At 56.2% G+C, this 24263-nt stretch overlaps 9 protein-coding genes across 9 annotated transcripts; 4 read left to right on the top strand and 5 right to left on the bottom strand.

Annotated features, from left to right (window-relative positions):
* Positions 1 to 558: 558 nt before the first annotated feature.
* On the bottom strand, positions 559 to 1851 carry CH63R_08734 (Methylitaconate delta2-delta3-isomerase; the record flags this gene model as incomplete). Its single annotated transcript, XM_018303708.1, has 1 exon — positions 559 to 1851. The coding sequence occupies one exon, from the start codon at positions 1849 to 1851 to the stop codon at positions 559 to 561; it is 1293 nt and encodes a 430-aa protein (XP_018155731.1).
* A 462-nt stretch (positions 1852 to 2313) lies between these two features.
* On the bottom strand, positions 2314 to 4762 carry CH63R_08733 (Fungal specific transcription factor; the record flags this gene model as incomplete). Its single annotated transcript, XM_018303707.1, has 5 exons — positions 2314 to 3124; positions 3196 to 3586; positions 3645 to 4175; positions 4226 to 4666; positions 4732 to 4762. The coding sequence occupies 5 exons, from the start codon at positions 4760 to 4762 to the stop codon at positions 2314 to 2316; spliced, it is 2205 nt and encodes a 734-aa protein (XP_018155730.1).
* A 734-nt stretch (positions 4763 to 5496) lies between these two features.
* CH63R_08732 (Tricarboxylate transport mitochondrial) lies at positions 5497 to 6628 on the top strand (the record flags this gene model as incomplete). Its single annotated transcript, XM_018303706.1, has 4 exons — positions 5497 to 5649; positions 5724 to 5858; positions 5909 to 6081; positions 6172 to 6628. 4 exons carry the CDS (start codon positions 5497 to 5499, stop codon positions 6626 to 6628), a joined length of 918 nt encoding a protein of 305 aa, XP_018155729.1.
* A 769-nt stretch (positions 6629 to 7397) lies between these two features.
* Positions 7398 to 9231, top strand: CH63R_08731 (Major facilitator superfamily transporter; the record flags this gene model as incomplete). Its single annotated transcript, XM_018303705.1, has 5 exons — positions 7398 to 7675; positions 7746 to 7973; positions 8044 to 8117; positions 8185 to 8609; positions 8683 to 9231. 5 exons carry the CDS (start codon positions 7398 to 7400, stop codon positions 9229 to 9231), a joined length of 1554 nt encoding a protein of 517 aa, XP_018155728.1.
* A 705-nt stretch (positions 9232 to 9936) lies between these two features.
* Positions 9937 to 11748, top strand: CH63R_08730 (HET domain-containing protein; the record flags this gene model as incomplete). Its single annotated transcript, XM_018303704.1, has 1 exon — positions 9937 to 11748. The coding sequence occupies one exon, from the start codon at positions 9937 to 9939 to the stop codon at positions 11746 to 11748; it is 1812 nt and encodes a 603-aa protein (XP_018155727.1).
* Positions 11749 to 11882: 134 nt separating this feature from the next.
* CH63R_08729 (C6 finger domain-containing protein) lies at positions 11883 to 13819 on the bottom strand (the record flags this gene model as incomplete). Its single annotated transcript, XM_018303703.1, has 4 exons — positions 11883 to 12228; positions 12294 to 12397; positions 12464 to 12550; positions 12677 to 13819. The coding sequence occupies 4 exons, from the start codon at positions 13817 to 13819 to the stop codon at positions 11883 to 11885; spliced, it is 1680 nt and encodes a 559-aa protein (XP_018155726.1).
* A 213-nt stretch (positions 13820 to 14032) lies between these two features.
* Positions 14033 to 16681, top strand: CH63R_08728 (Oxidoreductase; the record flags this gene model as incomplete). The annotated part of the gene is made up of 3 exons (XM_018303702.1): positions 14033 to 14630; positions 14720 to 15245; positions 15748 to 16681. 3 exons carry the CDS (start codon positions 14033 to 14035, stop codon positions 16679 to 16681), a joined length of 2058 nt encoding a protein of 685 aa, XP_018155725.1.
* Positions 16682 to 17095: 414 nt separating this feature from the next.
* Positions 17096 to 19369, bottom strand: CH63R_08727 (uncharacterized protein; the record flags this gene model as incomplete). Its single annotated transcript, XM_018303701.1, has 3 exons — positions 17096 to 17546; positions 17658 to 18973; positions 19358 to 19369. The coding sequence occupies 3 exons, from the start codon at positions 19367 to 19369 to the stop codon at positions 17096 to 17098; spliced, it is 1779 nt and encodes a 592-aa protein (XP_018155724.1).
* Positions 19370 to 19816: 447 nt separating this feature from the next.
* Positions 19817 to 23185, bottom strand: CH63R_08726 (Nuclear pore complex subunit Nup85; the record flags this gene model as incomplete). The annotated part of the gene is made up of 2 exons (XM_018303700.1): positions 19817 to 20743; positions 20795 to 23185. The coding sequence occupies 2 exons, from the start codon at positions 23183 to 23185 to the stop codon at positions 19817 to 19819; spliced, it is 3318 nt and encodes a 1105-aa protein (XP_018155723.1).
* Positions 23186 to 24263: the final 1078 nt, after the last annotated feature.

The following is a 24263-nucleotide window of genomic DNA, read 5'->3' as shown; positions in this document are numbered from 1 at the left end:
CAATTCCCCGTCGAGGAGATCTTTTTTGCCTTTTGTATTCATGACAACTTCAGCTTCCAGCTCTCGCTTGTTGTACACTGAGCATCGCATCCCACAGCATCAGTGAATCCAATCCCCGATAGTCTAGTGGTGAGGATATCTGCTTGTCAATGTGGAAACACAACTCGCAGGGGACCGGGGTTCAATTCCCCGTCGAGGAGTCTCTTTTGCTCTTTGCCATGACCATCTTGTCCAAGTACTTTTTGGCTGGGTTCTTCTCTTTTTCGTGATGCTCTATCGTCGGCGTGGAAGACCTGATGGATCGGGCGTGCAAAAATCCTAGGTCCATGTGGGAAGTGGGCTGGGGAAAACATGAACTTGCAGACGGGGGGTTTTTTTTTTTCTTGGCTTCATTTTCAAGCAAGCCACCCGACGAGCCAAGAAGAGACTAGCAAAAAGTACGGTGCCACTGGTGTGATGTCAAGTCATCATGAGAAAGTACATTTGGTGTGTCTATGACACATATCTATCGCACGCTATGCTTGAATCAAACCCATCTGATCAGTCCCCTCTTGCGTATCATGAGTAATACAGGACGTTGCCCTCAAAAAGCCGCCGCGCCGTCCTCGTCACGACGCATCGGTCCACCGCAACTCCCTCTGCGTCCTCGTGGGCCCAGACTTCAACGTCCATTGTGCCACTGCCATGCTGAATCCGGACGGTCCGGCCCGCGTTGTGCTCGCCGGTAAGCGAGCCGCCGAGAACCTCTCCTGTCGGTAACTTGAGGGCTCCCTCTACCGGACTCGGCGTCCTCCTCGGCGTGGGTATGCCCTCCGTCTGCAAAGTCGATCCCTCACCGCCTGCGATGCGATGCGCCACCGTTCCCTCCGTGATGACGGCGCTCGCCAGGGTGACGCCGCCGGTCAGTTGCAGGCTGGGGTGCGGCTTGCCCATGCTATAAGCCTGCACCCGGATATCCGCTGCTTCCTTGGCCGTCGCGTTGTCGTCGGCAGATGGCCGCGAAAGGTACGCGAGCTTCGGCGTTCCCCTGACCAGACCAGCAGCCTCGATGGTGGCGGCGAGACCCATCCGGACAGCCCCCCGTCTCCGGATGGCCTCGGCGACCTCGAGAGCCAGTGGGGAATCTGCGGGCTGGTCCCTAAGCGGCGCAGGCAGGCTCTGGGCGTCGACGAAGACGAAAGGGTTAGCCGAGTCGATTAGGGTGACGTCCACCGCGAAGTCTCCCAGCGCGCGGACTTCTTCCACGACGATCTTCTCGGACCGCTCCCCGCTCGGGAACAGCTTGCCGGTCATGCTCCCCACGGGCTCGACGAAGGCAACCTTGATCTCGCTGCCAGAACCCCTGACGCCGGGGATCAAGCAGTCCCCGTCCTCCTCCACGTTGCCGTCCTCGTCGAGGTGGACGGTCTCGACGATGAGCTTCGAGGTGTTGGTGTTAAAGATCCGCACGTCCACCGCCCGAGCCCCCGGCGGCGGTGCCACCAGCCGCTCTTGCACGGCGAAGGGACCGACTCCCGAGCAGATGTTACCGCAGTTGCCGCTGAGGTCGACGGTCTCGCTACCGACGGCGACCTGGACGAAGGTGTACTCGACGTCGACGCCGGGCCGGCTCGAGGGGGCGACGACGGCGACTTTGGAGGTCACGCTGCTACCGCCACCGACGCCGTCGATCTGACGCGCGTCATTGTACCTCGATCCCATCGCCGCGAGGAGGGGGGTCGCCCACTCGTCTTGCGTCGGCGGGAGGTGAGACCGGTGGATGAAGAGGCCCTTGGAGGTACCGGCGCGCATCAGAACCGCGGGGAGGGAGTGCCTCACACGGCGTTTTGGTGTGGATGGTGTTATGGCCATGATGGGGATGGGAAAAGGCGGCGGTATTGAAGTGTGTAAGACTTGGTGAAGGAACCTGCGGGAGCCAATGTGCGTATTGAAGGCTTTGGTGTTGAAGGGCATTGGTGGCGCTTATAAGAGAGGCCCGGAAGTCATGCTCTTGGTATAGATAGGTCTCTTGGGTTCTAGAACGAGTGGCCTCTGTGCGTGTGGTGTAAGTCTGTAATCTTGGTGACGACAATGTCATTGTTCGTCGCTGTGCCATTGCTTGTTAATAACATGCTTCGGTGTCGTGAGTTGCGTCAGGGTGTTAGTGATCCGTATCCGCGGGAGTGGTTCTGGCCCGCGGGACCTGACGCCGTGTCTGTGCCATCCGCAGCAGGTGGAGCAACCGCCTCGCAGATCTGCTGTCCGGCCGGGAACAACCCCGTTCACTGATCAGAATGTCCCCTGCTGGTGGTGTTATCAATTAACTTGTTCACATCAGGAGAACATGCTGTCAAGCGCGGAGCCGTTGAACCCGAACAGAAGGTCGTCGAAAGAAGCAGCGCCGCCGTCTCCCTCCGGCATCCCTTGGAACCAAGTCTGGTTTCCGATAAAGCTCGAAGAGTCGAAGTTTGCCGGCTGCAACCCCGTTCCCGACGGGACCGGCTGTTGGTTTAAGTCCGTCTGGTTCACATCCGCTGCGACAGTGTTGTGCTCTTGCCCTCGCACAAAACTTTGGATGATTCCGTCGATATCTGACCACCCCATGGAAGGGGATACGTTCTCAAGCACTGTCTGCGGAGGGCGTGCCTCATCGGTCATTGAAAGGCGCACCCTGTCGTTGGGATTCCCCAAGGCGTCAGGCGCGTCGCGGTTCGCTGTCGAGACAGGAAAGGCATTGCTCCTCTGTCTTTCGTTGCCGTCAACGCGGGTGAGACTTACACCCAGACGCGTCATCAAGCCTTCGACGATGGTTTTGGCCCTTCTCACGGCCCAGTTTGTTTCCTGGTTCTCTCGAAACACGGACATACAGGTTTCCAGGCGCTCGCGAGCCTCCGATTCCGTGCTGCGCTTCGCGGCGATCCGTACGTGAATCGTTGCAGCAACATACGTGGCATATGAGATCAAATAAGGTGCGTGTCGCACAGAAAATACTCTGTTGTATGCTCGAAGAACACCGACTATGCTGTCGGCTGCAGACGCGCAGGTGATGAACGAGTTGACCGATATGGAACGAGAGGTGTTGTACAAGTGGCCATCAGCAACAAACGGACGGTGAAGAAGGATGGTGAGAACATTGAACATGGCGCTATAGTCAAGTCAGATGGATGTTCGCGACGCCTTTGTTGACGCAATGGCCAGTTTGCCGCAAGTACTTACTGCAAGCTTAGTACGTGTGGAGGAGGAACTTGGTCATCGTTCTTTGGATCGAACACGAGATGAGTAGGCAAAGCTTCTTTCCAAGCAGCCAACTTGGAGCTTAGACTCTCCAGCATTGTGGAGAGCTCAGTTGCGCTTTTGTCAAAGGCTCTCTCCGTATAGATGCAGCTCAGAATATCGCTCATGACGACCGAGAGTCGACACAGGTAGGTGAAAGTAGACACGCTGAAGGCAGGCGATCCAGGGTAGCTGGTGGCATCAGTAGAGTACGCAAACGGCTTCCAGTTTTCAAACTCCTCGAACGTATCGAGAAATTTGATGGGTACCAGCGTGTCAGACTCTTTCAAGGACGCCGGGCGTCCCTGATAGAGACTCTGGATCTTATCGACGACTATACAATGGTTAGAAGCCTCGTCTCCGTCAGCTGTTCGGACAGTGTGGTTTCGTACCGAATGCACCCCAGAACACCCGCCGTCGTATCTCTAGGTCTTCGTCAGAGAACTTCCGTGTGCTACCGAGGCCTGGTGCATCAACATGCATGCCCAAGTCGATGATCATGCGGAATGCCAGGCCCGCGTATAGCCAAGCAGCACTCCTCTCGTCACCTAGGGCGAAAAGCGAATTTGTCATCACCAGCAAAGCCTGAATGGTTGTGATATCGCTGCTATCCAGCGCGTCGCCAAGCAGCTTCCTAACACGCTCACGGAACGCCCAGCCGGCGGTGCGCACGTCGTTGAGGTCCCTCCGGACTTCTCGACGCGGGCTGAACTTGGAAGCCCCGAAGTAGATGGCGTTGAGCAGTATCTTTGAAAAGTACGGCCCGTTGCAGGCCATGTCCCGCATGAATGCGGGTCGGTACGTGAGCAGAAAGGAATGGTGCTGGCGGTTCCAGTGCAGGGACAGGAGGTGCATGCCTAGTTCCGGGTCCACACCATCGAAGTCGAGCGTTCCCGCGCGATAGTTGAAGTCTTCGAGCTGGCCTGTTTCGCCCTGTCAGTGCGGTCCCGCGACAGGCGGCGCGAGATCCAACCGAAGCCAAGCTTCTGGTGGAGAAGAAGGATCATACGTTGTCTAGCCGCCTCGGCAACCAAACCCTTCTCTATCCATTCATCCGGCATCCGTGGACGTAAGTCGACGGCCGATGATCGTTCCTGTAGACTCTCCTCGAACAGGGCGCTCGTGCGGCCGTGATAGCTCGAGACTCCATTAGCGGATACCACGATACGGGAGACACCCGCTCGGTGAGAAGGGTTTTGTTCCGTCAGAGCTCCGGGCTGTTGCGTGCTGGTATGAGGGGGAGGGGGCGGCGAGTGGATAGCAGGATCAGGGCCGTCAGGGGTGTGTGGCTGTGGCGTGTCCCCGCCGTGCTCCGCGGCAGAGTCGTTGCCGCTAATATCCCCCGGGATGCGCGACGGGGTGGTGCCGAGGTCTGTTCTTTGACGATTCTGACGAGTGCCTTGTCGCCGCCGTTCTGCACGGCGCGGTGTTGGTGTTGACTCTGCCACCAAAGGCTCATAGACACAATCCTTTCCGTACGTCCTGCAATTGGCGCACGTCGGCTGCTCATTGTTGCACTTGATCTGGCGGAAGATGTTAGCCTCATCAAGTGTGCGACAGACGGCCACGATATCGACCACCACCACAACGAACCTTGCGCCGTCGGCAGAACGAACAGGCCTCAACGGCCCGCCTCCGAGGGCGACCGGATGCCGTGATACTGTCTCCCGGTCTCGGTGCCATGAGAATAAGAAGCGGGAGAGTACCGAATGTCTTGCTCTCAATACCCGTGGATGGCAAACGGGTAGACGAGGGAATCTTTTCCACGTTCGTCAAACTGAAGGTTGTCAGGAGAAGAAGCAAGCAAGTCTATCCGCGGAAAGAATATGACGTCTGGTCGGGGTTTGAAGCCGCCCCCGGCCGCGAACGCGGGAAGAACCCCGATTGGTCAGCGTCTAAGTCCGCGCATCTCCCTTCACACCCGTCCAATGTTCCCGCGGATAGCGAAAAGCGGCAAACCAGGGGTCGGCCCCTTGTCCACAACGGTGCAGAAGGGGTATTAGTGGTGGTGTGCATGTCATAAGGGAATAACGACAAGGAATGGATTGCTATCCGTGTTCCCACAGTTGACTCGTTGCAACAAGTTGGTCGTGTTGAAGAGACCGTCTCAAGATTTCGCATCGGATGCAGGTTTCCTGCCACGCGCCAGCCTTTGTTTTCTTCACTACTCGTCACGTTTTCCTTCGGGCATAGTTGAGAAGAGGAGGCAACGACAGAAGCATCTGGTTTCTTGACATGACAACCATGGCGTCCGTGATCTCAGCCGTGCCGAACCCGGCACTCGGAAAAGCAACCGTACTACAACGGAAATCTGATTCAAACGCGAAGCACAAGATCTCCCCGAGCATCTCGTTGTTCTCGGGTGGGGTCGCCGGGGCTGTTGAAGCTGCCGTCACTGTAAGTGCTCACTCTGTCAATCTGGAGGTGACTTGTTTGTTCTCCAAGTCTATACTCACTGATACCCTATGAAGTACCCTTTCGAGTTTGCAAAGACAAGAGCGCAGCTCCAATCAACCGGCAGCAAGAACCCGTTCTCGGTTCTTCTCCAGGTTGCCCGACAAGATGGACCCAAAGCCATCTACACCGGGTGCTCAACATTGATCATTGTACGGCATTTCCGTTTCCCCTGATGATATATCGTGCTCACCAGTTTTAGGGAACAACCTTCAAGGCTGGGGTTCGATTTCTCTCCTTCGACTCCATCAGAAATGCTCTCATGGACGAAAATGGGCGTCTGACGCCCGCACGTGGCATCCTCGCCGGTATGATCGCCGGATGTGTCGAAAGCGTCGTGGCGGTGACTCCTACCGAACGGGTGAAGACGGCGCTGTAAGTTCTCTAAGCTCACCGTCTGGCGAGACTCGCCTGCTCAAACCTGTGCTTCTTGAGAGTATCTAACCGGTTCTTGAATAACCACAGCATCGATGATGCCAAAGCAGGGGCAAGGAAATATGCGGGTGGAACGCATGCGCTCATCACAATGGTTAGAGAGCACGGAGTGGGTGAAGTGTATCGCGGTATCGTTTCCACCACTCTGAAGCAGTCTGCGACATCTGCTGTGCGTATGGGCTCTTACAACGTGCTGAGAGAGGTTTCCAAGCAGCATGGACTCCCCAACAACAGCCTCGTGACGTTCGGCTCTGGGGCTGTTGCCGGCATCATCACTGTCTATGCCACCCAGCCGTTCGACACGATTAAGACGAGAGCTCAGTCTGCGCGTGGAGCCGGTACTATGGAAGCATTCCGAATGGTATTATCAGAAAGAGGCGTGAGGGGTTTCTGGAGCGGGAGCACAATGAGACTCGGTCGTCTAATCCTGAGTGGAGGAATTGTGTTCACTGTGTACGAAAAGGTTTCAAGCCTTCTGACGCATTAGAATGGCTCACCAGAGTTACTGGTCTCAAGCAGTGGAATTGAAAGTTATCGGCATAGTCTTATCGTCTCAGATATTAGATCATTGGCGAACCGCCATGCGCAATGAATGCGAGGCCCTGACTTCGCGAACGTGTGGCGAGACATCAACTACTTGTTCGTTAGAACGAGCGAAAGAGACATTTTCCAGTCCAACTTGATGCCATGCATCAGAATCAAGACCTTCGCAAGGTAGTTAGAGCCATAGAAGTCACCATCTCGGAAGCTAGATCTAACACCGGCCCCAAGTCCATGCACGGCCTTTGTGGCTGGTGGTTGTTGACGAAAATGAAGGTATACATGTCCTAACCTAAACCAACTAGCTTGGTTATTGTATGTGGGTTTTCCAGCAACCCAAAAGATTTCAGGAGCCTAACATCGCTCCCGGTCACGCAACCTACCTTCAAGGGTGCTTCCCGCGGGAACGCTTCCCCAGGTGGTGGATGTGGAGAGTCCGTCAGACCCCAATGCTCCTGGACCCTGCTAGACGGTTTTCGACGCGGGGTATTCTGGAGTCCCCGGATTGCCAAGAACGCCAGACAATTCCTAGGACTTGCGACTCGCGGATTATGACTGAGACGATGGCACTGATTTAGAAGTATAAAGTGACAGGCTCGGATCGAGGGTTGAGGGAGACTCAGATGCTACCGACGAGAGGTCTCTCATCGCCTCAGTTCCAACGTCAGCTCGAGCACCAACACCGGTCTTCTGATATTTAAGCCCCCTCCAATCTGATGAAGATGACGGCGAACAACAATGACCCCGCGGTCATCGGCGTCACGAAGGATGCCGTCGAATGCAGCCAGCTCGAACACTCCAACATATCTGGTGACGAGTTGCAGTCCAAGGAGAAAGTATATCGGCAGTATGAACTCTCCCCTCGAGAGATTCAAGGTCGCTTCGATCTCCTACGGGATTTGAGCGACACGGAGATGGAGAAGCTCAACAAGAGCGTGGTGCGGAAGATTGACTGGAGGATGATGCCTACGATCACTGCCATGTTTCTCATGAGGCAAGTTGACGAACCACATCTGTCAGAAAGCCTATAGGAATCAACAACTAACATCGCAGCGGCTTCCCAGCTACCTCGATCGAATCAACGTCTCCAATGCACGGCTGGGTGGCATGCAGGAGGATCTGCACATGTCAGACACCATGTGGAATCTGGGGATCTCAACCTTCTACATCGGATATCTCATTGGACAGCTGCCGGGCAACTTGTGGTTGGCCAAGGCGAACCCAAGATGGTTTCTCCCCTCCACGATGCTGGCATGGGGTGCCGCGACAATCTGCACTCCGGCCCTGACGAAGTAAGCATGAGCTTCTCGACCCTACTTGGCAACGGATATGAAAGAATACTACTTACTAATCGCTATTCAGTGGCGCTGGCTTTGCCGCCCTGCGATTCTTCACCGGCCTGGCCGAAGCCCCTTTCTTTCCCGGCATCACTCTCAGTAAGCGGATGCCCTCGAAGTTATTCACAACACCAATAACATCGACTGACTGATTGACGTCTGCTAGTGACCTCATCCTGGTACAATAAACACGAAAGCCCGACTCGCATGGCCATCTGGCACGCCGGAAACACCATTTCCAACATCATCTCCGGCTTCCTCGCCGCGGGCATCCTGACCACGATGGGCGGCGTGGCCGGGATGTATTCGTGGCAGTGGTTCTTCCTCATAGAAGGCATTGCTACCTTCGTGATCGCCTTCGCCGCTTTCGCCCTTCTTCCGGACTGGCCTCACAACACGCGATTCCTGACCCCGGCGGAGCGAGAGATGGCTCAGTATCGCATCTTGTGCTCCAACGGCGGAGTCGAAGAGGTTGTGGGCGGCACCTGGGACGGTTTCAGGGACGCCGTCAAGGACCCTTTTACCTGGATCTTCTGCCTCATGCACTTTGCGCTCGTTACAGCCCAGGCATTCAAGGACTTCCTGCCTTCGGTGAGCCTCATTCCCATCCGATTCTCTCCCTTGCCGGGAAGATGGTCACAAACTCTAACATCAATATCACCAGATTGTCAACACCTTCGACTTTGGTGAGCTCACAACCTACCTCATCCAAGCACCCCCGTACGCCTTTGCCTACGCTTTTGCATGCGTCGTTGCCTGGTCTTCGGGTCGGCGTCAAGAGTCCTTTTGGCACATCGTCTTGCCCATAATCGGCAGCGCCGTTGGTTGTGCCGTGTTGATCTCGACGACCAATGTCGGTGCCCGATACTTTGGCCTCTTCCTGCTCATCTCTGGCACGTACAACGGCCTGAACCTGCAACTCTCCTGGGAGACAACCGTAGTCCCGGCACCTCGGAGTAAGAAGGCTGCACTGATCGCGATTGCCAACTGTCTCAGCCAGGTCAGTCACTGGTTCAGCCCCTACTTTTGGCCTCGTTCGCACGAGCCCTTCTACAGACTCGGCGGAGGCCTTGTCCTGGTCGGTTGTCTCTTGGTTGTCACGTCAGCCGGTCTGGCGAAATGGCGCGCGACTAAACTGAATAAGAAGTTGGACGAGGCCGAGGGATACTCGGAGAACTCGGGGGTCGAAAGAGGCTGGAGATATGCGCACTGAATAAGGGGGATATTTTCCAGCTCAATGTCTTTGTCACAGGAACCTTGTTGGCGTATAACGCTCACTGCGGGATGAGGGATGGGTTGTTAAGCGGGCGATCGGAGTAGTTGGGACCAGCATTTCTCAATAACAAAACGAGAGGGCATGCCATTTCCATGCAGAGAATTTCACATCTTGCAGATGGATACTGATTTATAGAGCCATCACACAGACATTGCTCCAAGTCACCTGCACAAGAATCATACTCTTTTTTACTTTACGGCTGAAGACGAAAGCGACAACATTGCCCCTGACCACACATAGACAAAGTCGATCCACGAGTGCGATGGAAAATGAATGGAAAGATATGCCGTAAATGCGATTCGGGGAATTGATGTATTTGAACGAGAGGCATTACGTATGTCCAGAAGCAAAAGGTGCTCTAATTGGAGATTGCATATGGGGCGCATGTATCGCAACTGGCAGTCTGTGAAATAAAGATGATGAGTGACTTCAGGTAACATTATCAAGAAAAGGAAAGCCTTGCTGTCCCAGTATGCGACTAGAACTATAGACCATGCAGGGCATGTCTTTTTCCCAAGTTGTCTGCTCAGCTGCATGCTCATGCTGCCGTCGCTTATGCTGCATCGTGCATAACGTACCCATGGTGACGATTTCCCCACCTCTGACCCTCCTCAATTCCATTCATACAAACAGCAGTCAGATATGTGGCTGATCAGTACGGAGACGTCGAAGCTTCACGCCTTCATCCCCCCGGACGTTCCGCCTTATGCCATACTGTCTCATACCTGGGAGGCCGGGGAGGTGACTTTCCAGGAGTTCGCCGACCTCGATGCCGCCAGAGAAAAGCCCGGCTTCGCCAAGATCGATAAGACCTGCGAGCTCGCCCGCCAAAACGGGCTAGAATGGGTCTGGGTTGACACCTGCTGCATCGACAAGTCCTCGAGCGCCGAACTCTCAGAGGCGATCAACTCCATGTTCGAATGGTACCGGCTGTCGGCCGTCTGCTTTGCTTATCTCGCCGACCTCCCCGTCGGTTCGCCTTCGCTCTGGATGTTCGAATCCGAGTCCGGCATCCACAAGCGGCCCTGTCGCTGGTTCCAGCGAGGGTGGACTCTCCAGGAGCTCATCGCGCCCAGCAGGCTCGAGTTCTTCGACGTCGGGTGGAACTCGCGCGGGTTCAAGACCGACGGGACGGTGCTGCGGCAGCTGTCAAGCATGGCAGGCATTCGCGGCAAGACTGCTCGGGTTCTGAAGAATAGCGACGCGATCGGCGAGATCTCCATCGCCGAGAGAATGTCGTGGGCTTCGAAGCGGCAGACGACCAGGACGGAGGACATGGCCTACTGCTTGCTTGGTATCTTCCGCGTGAACATGCCATTGCTATACGGCGAGGGCCCACGGGCTTTCATACGGCTCCAGGAGGAGATTCTGAAGAACAGCACCGACATGTCTCTTTTCTGCTGGACCGCGTCGGAGGAAACGATACAGCCGTACCGCGGGCTTCTGGCCCGTCATCCGTCCGAGTTCGCAAGCTGGTTCGACACGGAATTGACCTCGCGGAAGTCCATCAGCTGGGCCATGTGCGAGCAGGAGAAGGAGTTCTCCTCGACAAATAAAGGCATCCGGATGGAAGCGACTCTAGCGAGCTTCTTTTACGACGGCGAAGAAAGAACTTGCTTGAGGTGCACCCTCTTCCCGGACGAGTATGTTGTGTTCGTTGCCCTCCGATACCACAGGGACAACATCTACGTCAGGGAGCTCCCCAAGGTCATCATCCCGTCGCGCACGACGCGGTACGAACAGAAGACCATCTACATCGCCAAAGACGTGGACGAGCGCATGTCGACCTCGCTTCAGGAGACCGCCGCGGAAGCGTTGAGCTTCGACACCTCGTTGCTTCCAGCAAGCTTCTCCCTGGAAGTGGCCGAGTGTTGGCCAAAGAAGCAGTGGCACCCACGACGGAAAGAATTTGCGTTGACGGGCTCCAAGCTATTCAGCTGCACAGTCGTCTATACTGTTGCGTTTGACGGTGTTCAGATTGGAGAAGTCTTCCTCATATGCCAGCGGCACGCTTCTGCGCTCCAACCTCTGCGTTATGCCTTGATTCCTAGCCGACATGCAGCAGGAATAAAGAAAGGCATCCTAGACCATGAGACGGGCGATGACCAAGGCAACCCTCCATTCGAGGCTTTCAGCATGATGGAGCAGTTCATTATCGATGGACGCCAGGAGGTGAAGCTCTGGCACGGGGAGACCTGCTTTTCGCTTTTCGTCACGCGGTATTCCGAGACCGGCGAGAGCACCAACCAGCTTTTTCTCAAGGCGACGTCGTCGGATGATCTTCTTCATCCCATGCCTGTTCGGCTCCCAATCCAGAGGTCGATCGGCGACGGGAACGAACCCGATCAGCGTCTCGAACGCGCCCCTCAGATCGGAGGCGACGTTGGTGTGTTGGTTGTACAGCAGCCAAACCCCATGGATATTTTGGAAGCTGAGCGCGAAAATACAGGCTGAGGATCATAGGAGCTGGCCTCCGTCCGGGCTTCTTGACATCGTACCCACACCAGCACGTTTCGTGGATGCTAATACGTCTTTTTCCTCCTCTCTCTCAAAGCAGTATTTTATATCTTATCTCTATCTTGTATACCCTATGACTCTTGCATAACTGCCATCCACACCATCATCCCAAGCTCGTCCAGGCTCTCGCACCACTCTGCAACCCGGCCTACAAGCCGCCCTTCCTCGCTCTGGTCTGTGATATCTGACTCAAGAGCTCGTCTCGCCCGTCGAAGGTCCTGTATATTCAACACATTGTCGTCGCGGTACCGAGCATGAAGCTTCCTATACCGTGCCGCCCACTCGTCATTGGACACGGTCTCCCACAGCTCCCGTCCCGAGGGGAGAGGCAGTTGACTGTAGCCGCCGCATTCCCCGCCCGCGACGTTGAAGTCCACGTCCAACATAAGCTGGACACCAAAAATGATACATATCGTCCTGCAATTTTCTCTTTTCAGCAAGCTCCCTATCAGACAACGTTGCGATACGTTTCTGGGGCTTACCTTCGAACACTTTCGCGAATGACCCATTCCCGACGATCAATCTTGGTGCTGTTGGTTAGATTGACGGTGTAATCGGAGGACGTGTGAAGGGACTTGGCGATGGACTGCCACAATCAGGATGTTCTCGTCAGCAATGTGTGGGGAGCATTCTTCTAGGCGGAACTCCTCACCTCGGGGGCTGACACCAGTGCTGCGATATCGTTATAGGGCACCGAGTCCGGGTCTCCTGCTTGCAGCAAGATGTATATGACTACAGCCTGCAGAGCTTGAAGCAGCTCTTCGCAGTTGTATGAGTCATGCTTCATTCAACAGATCTGTTAGAGGAAGAAGCAGAAGAGCAGCCCAAGCGGGCCAGGGTGAACAACTGCGGCGCGGGGCCTTACCTCATTCTGGAGCCTCCCGACCTCTTTGTAAATGCTCTTCCATACAAACGACGCACTTCCAGCGGTCCTTGCCTCGAAACTCTGTACCAAGTTGCAACAGATGGCCAAGGTCTCTGGCAAGCACTTGTGGTAACCAGTGCTACAGCAATCCGTCGTCAAAGCATTCCCTTCCACGACGCAGGGAGGGAATATGAACGGCGGCAGTCGCCCGCCCTTGGCCATCATTTTGGGATAAGCCAAAAGCTGGCCCATGAGTACTTTGACGGTAAAACACGCCGCTACTACCTTGTTGGGTCGCAACGCAAAGGGCCTGTCCTGGTAGAATGGGCGGCGAGGAGGCCGGGAGAGGCATGTTCTGGCTTGCGTCTGCAGCCGATCTGACCTGGCAGTAGGAATAGAAGGAGGACTACCTAACGAAGACCGGGCCTCTGGATGGTCTGGTACACCGGATTGTTGGCCGTTCCGAATCCATGGCACCCCGCCGGACTCGGGTGGTGCCTGAAGGCCTTGGAATGTGTTCAGGCGCATGTCGGAGGAGGACGGGCTGAGTAAACTTGAGAAACCAAGCTCACAGCCCGGGGACAGCTGCAAAAATGAGGGTGAAAGTAACGTATCCCAATTCATCGACGGCCCATCAAGATGGTCAATGTGATTTTCCATCAAGGGCCCGGGAGGAGGGCTTCTACGGTGAGTCGATCTCTCGACATGGGATCTAGTTTCTTCTATGTCCCTGCGTGAGCTCCCCTCGGGGGTCTGCAGGGGACGCAATGCTCGGTAGGCCGCTGGACGCCTCGGTGGATGGTCGTACTTGCAGTCGAGGTTTCTCTCCTCGCATCGCCGACACGGGGAATCGAGGGAACATCTCGCCTTGCTGATACGGCAAGAGGCGCAGGACTTCTTGCGGCCGAGTGTCGCGCTCATGCTGATCGCCGAAGAAGTGCTGTATTTGGTGTAGGTAGTGGTTGGAGGAACTTGACAAGTAACGTCGACGTTGCGGACTTCATCCGGTCTGCCCGCGGAGTTTCGACCAATCACCGTCAATGCCGGGAGGCTGCTCCACATCTCCGATCCGACAGGCCGGAGTTTCGTCCTATCGGGGCCTCCGTCATCTGAGACCAGGTACGTGCTGCCAGCAGGAAGCATAGGTATAGGAACGAGGAAAACAAAATTGAGGGGATCACAGTTTTTCGGCTTCTATTGAAAGCGTATAAGATGACGCTATATCCCAATTGGCTGGGAACCTACAATCAGTCAGTCGTTGAACCAATACTCTTGCCCGTTGACTATTGAACCAAAAGCTCCCCGAACGGTTTTTACCCTCTTCTCCAAGGTCAAACCACACTCATACCAAATATTATGGCTCCTACACGCGTCGGCATCGTCGGGCTATCTGCCAAGGGGCCAGACTTCGTCCCGGGAGCGTGGGCCACATTGACCATCCTGCCGTCCATCCAGAACTCGCCCGAGTACGAGATCGTCGCCCTCTGCAACTCGTCCGTCGAGGCCGCCCGCCGCTCGATTGCGATGCACGGGCTCCCGAGCTCGACCAAGGCCTACGAGGACATCCGCGAGCTCGCGGGGGACGCCGACGTGGACCTGGTCGTTGTCAGTGTCGGCGTGTCCAAGCACCTCGAGCTGGCGGTCCCCGCACTCGCCGCCAAGAAGAAGGTCTATATCGAGTGGCCGCTCGGGGCCTCGGTCGCAGAGGCCGAGAAGCTGGCCGGACTGGCTGAAGCAGATGGGCTGCAGACCATTGTCGGTCTCCAGGGCCGGAGTGACAGCCTCACCGTCAAGCTGAGGGAGATAGTCGAAAGCGGCGAGATCGGCGACCTCCTAAGTACTTCTGTCGTTGGCACGCTCTTGACCACCCCTCCGAGTTACTGGGTTGAGGGGGCTGAGTATTACCTCGACATCAAGAGCGGAGCGAACATGTTCCACATCGGCTTTGGACACTGTGAGTTCTGCGGGTTTTTTTTTGGGGGGGGGTTTTTTTTTGCAGTGTCTGTTGATAAGTCGACATGGGCTAATTGACTCGGTGTACAGTCCTAGACTCATTTACTCACGTCCTTGGCGATTTCGACCTCGGCACTCTGTCGTCCGTCCTCAAGATTGACCTCACACAGGGGCCCCTACACAACGCAGAGGGGAAGGTCGTCGATCCGGCATACCCGAAGAGCGCGCCCGATCACGTCCTCGTTCAGGGAAAGCTGAATGGCGGTGCCACGGCCTCGCTCAACTTCAGGACAACCAGTGCCACTGTTGGTGACGTTGGCGCCCGCTGGATCATCAGCGGGACCAAGGGAGAAATCGAGGCCAGCTGGGGCAACATGGTAATGTGGCAGGCCCCCCACCCGAGCAAGAAGCTCAAAGTGAAGCTCTTCACCGGGGAGGAGCGGGACGTCGAGCTGAAGAGGCCGGACATCCCCGCCGTAGCCAGCGTTTCAGACTTGGCGCTGAACACGGCTCTGATCCTGGATGCCTTCGCCCAGGGTAACGGCTCGCGGTATGCCAACTTTGAGTCTGCGTTGAAGACCCATCGTCTATTGGACGAGATCTTGAAAAGGTCCGGGTACGAGGCCTAAGGATGAGGGCCTGTGTTGCGCTTCTTGTCATCCGTCGGGTGAGAAAAGACTCTTTTCGGAACTTACCTTGGGTGGCCTGAGACTAGAGTGGCAGAGCATTGAACAAATGTTTGATTAGCATCAACTTTAAGGAATGTCTCTCTTCGAAATATTCATTTTGCCGAAATCGAGTTGTCCACTCGCTCATCTCATGTTGAAAGCTGCAGTCGCTTCTACTTGCGTTACTGTGGGCCAATCGCTGGTGGTCTTGACTCGGCCCCGGGGACCGACACCGGCGTTGACGTCCGAAAACGGGGATCGTGACAAATCTACTCCGACTCGGAGCAGCTCCCGAGCATCAACAACACCCGAATGCCGGCCAATTCCACCCGTACTGCTTCCAAACTTTTGCCCGTTCGAGTCGCTGCGACACAATCTCGCCGTGTTTTCTAGTAACGAATACCTATACCCCGTCAAAAAACAATGAGACAAGAAGATTTGCAAGGTCAGTGGGCGAAGTGATGCTGAGGCCGTCCCTGTACTGAAATGCCGAGAAGCAGCCGGGGGAGGGGTGGCATCAGGCACGGCGTCAGAGACAAACCCAGAGACGCAGAAAACCAGGCACATCGCCATCCTGGACACGGACGTGATGGTCCCGGCTGTTGTTCCGACCTACGGCCGATATTTCAGTGGGCAATACATCAAGCTCCTCGGCGCAGCCGCCAAAAGGCTCGGCGTGTCCCACCTTGTCCGCTTCACGACCTGGGACGTCGTCGCCGGCCACTACCCGGACCCGTCGGACGTCGACGCGATCCTCATCACCGGCTCCATCGCGGCCGCCTACGACACCGACCCCTGGGTCCTCGCGCTCGGCGCCTTCATCGAGGGGGTCTACGCGGACCACCGCCACGTCCGCATCTTCGGCACCTGCTTCGGCCACCAGCTCGTTGGCCGGGTGCTTCTCGGCCCGCACGGCGTCGTGGTGGAGAAGGACCCTAACGGCTACGAGTTCGGCGTCCAGACGATTGCACTACACCCGAGGCTCGTTGAGGACTTCCCGTGCCTGGAAGCGCTCGGTGGTGCCGAACCCAACGCCGCCGCCGACGGCACAGGCCCGAGCCATCGCGGTCTACGGCTCCAGATGTGCCACGGCGACCACGTCGCGCTGCCCCGGCCACCGGCAGGGCTCCCCGGGAATTGGATCAACATCGGGGGTACTGCGCATTGCGCGTTCCAGGGCCTGTACGAGCCGTCGAGGGTCCTCACGATCCAGCCGCACTTCGAGTGCGACCAGGTCATCATGGAAGAAACGATTCGGTACTTTTATACGCCGGATAAGGGGTTCTCAGAGGAGTTCCTAGAACGGGCGTTTGCAGGTACCAGGAGAGAGGACGACGCGGGGGCCGCGGCGGAGTGGGTTCTGAGATTCCTGGCGAAGATCTGAGTTGTGTGAGGGTTCTTTTTTTCTTTGAACTTTTTTGGAAAGGTTGGGGAGGACATGTCGTTTGATTAACTTCTGGAAAAGATCGTCACATCGGAAGGTTGATGGTCGATGCAGCTGACCCCAGGGGTACCAAACAAATGGGGGAAAAGGTGACAGGTGTCGCCGCTTAACGGCTCCCGAGCAGCAACGCTACGAGTGAGTGATCTATATACAGTATTCTACATGATGGTGCGGGTACGTTACTGAAATATGGCATGGACGCCTACGGTCGAGATCGTCTTCGAATACAGCCTTTGTGGCAGACCTGGAGCGGAGGGATGAGTCTCTTATGCAGAGAAGCGCTTGAATACGTCTAGGAAGAGTTAGTTGATGCAGCCGGCTACCCTAACTCAGCTAGGCTGTGTCAGTAATCCTTCACGGCTTGAACCTGGACTCGAATTCGCTGTGGTGGTACTTGGGTTTGCTACGGTGCGAGATCTTGTGCTCCCTGAACCTCGTGGTAACCTTTCTTCTCGGAAGAATCTTTCCTTGTGATCCTTCAAAGCCCGTTTTTCTCAAAGGAATCTTGCTTTGAGATTCTTTCAGAGGCCGTTTGTTCTGGGAGAATCTTGCTATTTGTTCCTTGCGATCCCCAGACATGAAAACATGTCTGTACCAGTCCGCCCATTCAGGTCGGCTGCTCAGCGCAAGTTTGATCTCATACCCGACGGTAGTCGCCGGGGCGCCTGCTTTCCGTAACGCCTTTCGCAATGCACGACGTCGGTCACCGCCACACTCATCGTCGCCGGGAAGCTCCCGCTCATACCACATTCTGGCGAGGATCTTGTCGAGCATGGCCAAGATCACTTCCAGTGGCGCTCCAGTCCTATGTTGATAGCATCAGCATTGTTTCCCTCACCATGAAGTTGGGGGAAAACGCCGGGTACGGAGAGGGATGAGGGTTGAAAGAGGACGCGCGTAATCTGGTGTTCCTTACTTTCGGAATCCCTTTATGTTGTGCGGGGCGGGGGCTGCCAGGAGATGATGCAGTTCTTCTGTAGAAAAACGCTCCGCAAAGGCCAGCCACATTTTGAATAGGTTGTTTCTCACAATCGCGCCACTCCACGTGAAGTCGTCAGCAAGCTTTCTGTGGGAGAAAAGCCCGTGCAGCACTTTATGGCATGGCTGGCAAAGCGCCATGACCTCGTCCCTCATGTCGTGAGGGTAAAGATGTGCCACGCTTTTTGGCACCACGTGATGGACAGTCCTTCGGTCACTGTGTCGTAGACAGACGGAACAGTCTCCTGAGAGTCTTGATAGCGTGTCCGTGTTGTTGAGAAGCAGTTCCATCCAATACGCGTCGCCAATCGGCCAGGAGTTCCGTGGTCGATAAAGTCTCGCAATCTCTTCCTGTACGATTGGTTTCCCCGTTAAATCGATGGGTTGTCGGTCATGATTGGCGGTACATGGCTTCCAATACGCCTTTGGTCTCTTGAACTTGACAGAGCGAAGCTCTTGTTGACGTAAAGCCCTCCTCTTCTCCTTCCTCAACGCCCTTTTCTTTAGCCTGTTCAACGATTTTGCAGACATGCTGCGGTTCTCTGACGGCGGTGCTGTCTCGACAGATGGAGGCTTTCCTGAGGGAGGTTCCAGCACGTCGCCTGCTATCGGCTGCAACGCGTCTGTTGTCGGCTGCAATCCGTTTGCTGCCGGCTCGTCAGTTTCGGCGGCGCTCACGACGGATGAGTCGGCTACTGGAGGGCCCCCTGAAGATGCAGGTTCCCGTAGAGCGTGAAAAAAGCCCCATGGGCCAGCCCTTTCCTTGGCCGGAAGGTTATCGGGCCTCCATCGCGGCGCCGGTAGATGCTTCAAGGAAGTCCTGATGACGGCCTGCCTCGGCTTCCTCTCGACCCTCGGGGGGTAGGGGACCGATTGCCTGTGGAAGATTCCCCATTCCGCACGCTCAGATACCTTCGGAGCAGGCTGGGCCACCTTTTTTCCTGCTGTCGTCTGCGTCTTCGAGGCAGCCTTTTTGCTGCTGGCGCGAAGGGCAGGAGCAACGGCGGGCCGGGGAGGAAGCGGCTCAGGGGCTGCCGACCCCCATTTCTCCCTGCCTGCTTTTTTGGGCAGTACTTGAGGTCCCTCCTTCGCCGCGCCCGTAACGATCTTGGGGCCGGTGCTTGCCGGAGCACGCGACGTAATGTGGAACGCGTGCTCACCCGCCGATGGCCGAACTTCACTTGGCGCCCCGGGCCGGTGAAGGCGGTGGCAACGCGTCAGCCGCCGAAACGGCAACGTGAAACCCAACGAAACCTGGCACACGTCAGAATACGTCACAGAATTAAACACGATACGGAGCTCTCGAGTGAGCCAATATCATGGGGACGGGTTTTGGGCTGAGAGGTTCCATGAGATGCTTAGGTAGGTAGTAGGGTTAACATGCTCGACGCGTACCTGGCTCCGTACCGTGGTTGCTTTAGCCACCGTCAGCAAGATAAGCATCTTCTCGAGGTAAGTCCAAGCCCGGATATGCCAGTTAGAGGTGTAACTGGTCTTTGGGGCAGGCGGGAGTGCGACGCCGGAGTGTCAAAGGGGGGTTTCTCGTGATTTTCATGTATGTCCCATGGTGAGGTAGTGGCGACGCGGTGAACCACAGTTGATTTACAGCAGGTGAGACTATCGCACTGTGCAACTTACCGAGCCGGACATGGGGCGGCCAGTCGGACTAACCTGACAATAGGTAGGTAGGTACCTACTGAGCACGGCTTCCTTCCTATCCCCTGACTAACAACGTGAGGACGGCGCCATCTGTGGCATGAGACCTAACAAACAACACGAGGTTTTGGTTCATCTCCAGTCTACATTCGCAAAACACGCGATTCGACACCTCGAGCAATCCCCTGCACAATGAACCAACTTTGGCGTAGCGTGGTCTTGAATAATCAATCATCCGAGAACAGCGACGAGTCGTCACTCCCCCCACAGCGAACCAGTGGTATTATACATCAGTGTGAATGCCTTCCATTTACATCATAATCAAACTCCATTTCCGAATCATCCCTATCCCGTCTCCGTCTCTCTGGCTCTCCCCTGTATCTATGGAGCCATTGCCCTCTCGTGCTTGCGCTTGACACCCGCGACACGTCCGATGCGATCCTAGTACTCGGGCGTGTTGTCCGCATCGGCCAACCACAACGTTGCCAGGTCCCTCGAAAGACCCAGCCGAAGCATGCGAAGCACGTCCCCGGCCGACGTGCCAGCAGTGAGCCCCGTTCGCCAGTCCCAGCCGCGCTTTGTCTTGGCGAGAGAGAGACCACCGCCGCTGCCGCTGCCACTGCCACCGATGGAGCGGTGGAGCTGGCTGGCCAGCAGAGAGCTGCCGCTAAGCATGTAGCTGCTTCCGCCGAGAGAGCCGGTGCTCTTACGCATCAAGTCTGCCGGCGTAGAACCCTTCAGTCCCGGCGTCGAGGCCAAGACGAGCTTGAAGAACTCATCCGTCGCGTTGAAGATGGTGGAATTGACCGTCTCGATATCCTCGATGGCCTTGAGCAGTGTGTCCATCTGGTCGAGAGTGATGACGGAAGGCTCCTGGTTGACGAACGGAAGAGCCTCGCCGAGGAGCGCGAGGATGAAGTCCTCGCTGACGACCGCATCGCGCGTCTCGTCGTAAAGACCGCCGCGGATGTTGTCGTCGGAGCTAGCAATGACGGCCACAAGCGCCGAAGCAGCTTGCTTGCGAAGCGAGGCGGACTTGTATCGTGACATGTTTGCCAGTCCTTCGGTGTCGCGGATGTCATAGAACTTTCGGAGAGTCGCGTATCCGCTGAGCATCCGGCCGAGGAGGTTCGCCGCCTCAAGGTCCTGTTTGGCATACTTCTCAAGCGTCTGACTACGCTCGTTGAGCAGTCGGTAAAGGTGATCGTCCAAGTCGTTGGCGGGAGGATACACTGTGGAGTGAAGAAGAGAGTAGGACATGAGGAGGTTGAGCACTTCGCGTACTTTGCCTGGCCGGTGGGCCAGAGCGTAGTACCAGAGAGCCTCTCCATATCTGTGCGAGTCCTTTGCGAGGATCTCCGCGTACGTCTGCCATGGTTAGTTGCGCTGTCAACCCAGGTCCACGGGTGGACGACATACCTCTGCTGTCTCTTCGGCATAGGTGATCATGCCGAGATCGTTCAAAATCCTCCATACCTTATCGACGGTGGCGCCAGAATCCGAGTCCAGCTGCGCCAGGATGTCGCGAAGCAGCTCTCCAACCATCTCCTCGGATTTCGTGGCCGAATCCATACGTCCGAGCACTTGGATCGCCATTTCCCAGCCGCTTCGGTCTTCGGAAAGCTGGTCGATGCCAGCCAGTTCGCGCGCGTAGTGCGTAAGTGTCGTGTCTTTGATACCCTCAACCTCATCCGCCGTCTGAGGCGAGACTCCCAAAATGTCCAGGTCCTCCATATCCAGGCTCTCCATTGTGATCAGGTTGGGTTGCTCGGGCTTGGGTAGCCATTGGCCGAGAGACGCGAGTTCTGCGACCGAAGAGGCGATGGGCAGAGACCATGCTCGAAGGATCCCGATGACAGCCGCGAAATCCGATTCAAAAGCAGAAGCGATGGCAACCTCCACAGGGTTCATGGAGTTGAAATGGAAGCCCGACTCGACTGCCGTGTGGAAGGTAAGGGAGAGGCGCTCAAAGTAGCCCTCCGGGCTCGAAGAGCTACCCTGCATCCGCAGTCCCTGGGAGCGAGACATACGCAGGCTCTTCTGTTGACCCCGGCCTTCCTCCCACCACCCAAACAGGCCAATCGTGGCTTCGCACCAGTCCTGTGCCGTGTCCAAGATAGCTTCCGGCGTTCCCAGAATGATCTGGTAGATGGACTGGAGGTGTTCGTAGATGTCCCAAGGAACCTGGCCCTCTGCCTTCCTCACCAGGCCAGCCAGAGACGCACCTCCGTTCCCGTTATCGTTTCCGCCGGCGAAAAGGTTCTTCTCCTTGCCCTCCGCAAAGCGCTGTAGCTTGTCGAGGGAGCCCTTGGCCTGAATGCGATACAGTGTCCAATCGCTGCTAAAAATATCCCAGTTGCCCTTGTTCGCTGGACACATGTCGAGTGCCTCGCAGGCAATGCCAACTGCGCGTTGCAAGTTTTCGAGAGCTTTGCCGGAGTAAGCGTAATCAGCTCTAGGTCCCTTCTTAACAGACTCCCATCCAGCATTCCTCAACAGTTTGGAGGCAAGGTCGACACTGCCGCGAATGAGCGCGCCTCGCAGCGTTGGCCAGAAGAGGCTGTGGCTCGCCGGGCTCGGCCTGTGGTTCAGCACGATTTCGTATTGCTCGGGGTATAAATTGTGGTTTTCCTCGATCCATCGGAAAAGAACGTCAGGGAGCGGGGGCACCTCGGTTTCGGCGGAGCCCTGCTTTGCGAAGCGGGTGTGGTGCATCTGGAGAACCAGACGAGCGACGTAGGCGGCCTTCTGGAAAGGCTCACTGTCGGGGCCGGGGCCAATCTCGGCAATGTGTTCTCCCTCCAGCATAGGCAGGCTTTGGGCAAAGTCGTCCCAGAGCTCCACCAACGGGTAGACGATGGTCGATAGCGAAATGTCGAGCTGCTCGGGGTCCTCTTGCGCACCGATACCCTCGTTGTAAAGCTGATTGATCAGGTCCTCCGTCTTCAGAACGACCTCGGGCGATTCTGTGATGACAGTCATGCCCAGTCCCTTGTACAGATCCTTCGCGATGGCGGAGAACTTAAAGTCTTTCCGCCTCCCAGCTGACGAGCGGCGCATAGACGAAGCACGGAAAATATCCTCGGCCTCTCTGCGCATGCGCTCCGTCGCGGCGGGTGTGGCCAGGAGCAGGAGATCCGAGTCCTCGGCGCCGAGGCCACCTTCACCTTCGTCCGAGTAGTCGAGTTCTTGGTCGTCGCGGTCGCTGTGTTGCATGTTGAGAAAAATGTCGTCGTCATCTTCGATATCCTCGACGCCCGGTTCCGCGGCAATGTCATCCTGATCGATGTCGGCCTCAAGGTATCGCTCCATTTCCGCGTCGACGGCGTCGCGCTCATCGTATTCGTCCTCCCCATCGTCCTCCTCGTCTTCGGAAGACTCCGGTAGCGTGTACCTGCCCGTGCGGTTGTCGTGGCTGGCTTGGCTGTTGCCGGTGCCGTATTCCCTGCTCAGTGCCGACGGCTGCCTCGTCGATGGCTTGGCGCTCTGGATGATGGATCGGCCAAGAGGTTGCTGAGAAGCAGAGTCGCTTCTTCCGAAAAGGTTTTGCCTGGCGCCATTTGAGCTTGCGCCACCAAAGCTGAAAGGTTTCTGTGCGGTGACGCCCTGTAACAAGGAGCTTCCGAGGTAGGATTCGGATGGCGCGCCTGCTGGGGTGAAGGAGGCGGCTGAGGACGGTGGGGGCCCGGCCGGCGTGGTTGATGGATTATCGCCAAATGGGTAGTGTGAGTTCTTCTGAGGGGTCTGGCCTGGTGTCGACGGCGGCGAGCTGTCGAAGGCTGAGTCGTCAAAGGAGAACTTGTTGGGCATGGCGACGTCGATGAAGCGGGCGACCTCAGGTCACCACCCCGTTGGACCTTTGTGTGTTGTCGCCGTACTCTGATGGTGGGCAGGAACGGGCAAGATTGATGCAATACCGACAACACAAAGTCAAGCCGTTTCCATACACTTTGCAGAGGTTGTCGAGGCTGATTGGTGTTGCAGGCACGGCCGGTGACGAGGCTGAGAGGTGGGTGGGTGGGAGCTGTGTTTGGCCAGACGCGGTTTTGCTGGATGGGTAGGTAAATTTTGGAGAATCGCGATGCCTGGCTGGTCAACGCGGAAGATGCCGCTGACTTGGTCCCACTTGGAGCTTCCACTGTGCACGTTCCACCATTGGTGCAAGTGTGATGCCCTTTTTTTCTTCTTTTTTTTTTTCTTCTCACTCTGTTTCAGTGGATCAAGCTCCATGGCCGCTTACCTTACACACCAGGTCGGGTTTTAGGCGCCAAATGTTCCAGAGGTTCCAGGCGGATGGCGCCAAAGCATCCAAACACCAACATCCCTTTCCCCAGCCTTGGAGACTCCCGCTTAAAGTTCAGATGTTCCCTCCACAACTATGCAACTGTGATGCCATTGTGATGGTTTGATACGGGGTAATGCGACACACACACATTCACACGCTCACATGACGGATCCCCTCTTTCTGTGTTGTTGGTCGTCTCCATCTTAACGACAGTCTCGCATTGAATTGTATCTGGGTTGATTGTTCATCTGTTGTTGAGATAGAAAAACCTCCCTTACCCCATTGTTGTCCCACCAGAATCTTCAACCGAAAGCATCCGCGGGCAACTTTGTCGTCTAATCGTTTAAATCGCCTAATCATGGCTCTCCCCCGAGTCTCCAGGACGTATCGGGGAGGGGCCGTAGATTAGATAGGGTGCAGCTGCCAAAGGTGGTAAAACGACGAAGAAACCAGCTCCGGACATAAATCGGACAGTCAAGACAGTCGCCTGCCTCCCCCGACCTTGGCATCACGGGAAAGCCATCGCGAACGAGCCTTGGCCCAGACAATCGCCGATGGGCCATGCCTGGACGGCCTGCATTGACGGGAACTCAAAAGCCTAAC

The sequence above is a fragment of the Colletotrichum higginsianum genome, chromosome 6, assembly GCF_001672515.1.
Source record: "Colletotrichum higginsianum IMI 349063 chromosome 6, whole genome shotgun sequence".
Taxonomy (NCBI): Eukaryota; Fungi; Ascomycota; class Sordariomycetes; order Glomerellales; family Glomerellaceae; genus Colletotrichum; species Colletotrichum higginsianum.
The sequence above is the reverse complement of the archived record's forward strand: the minus strand, read 5'-3'. Positions and strand labels throughout refer to the sequence as shown.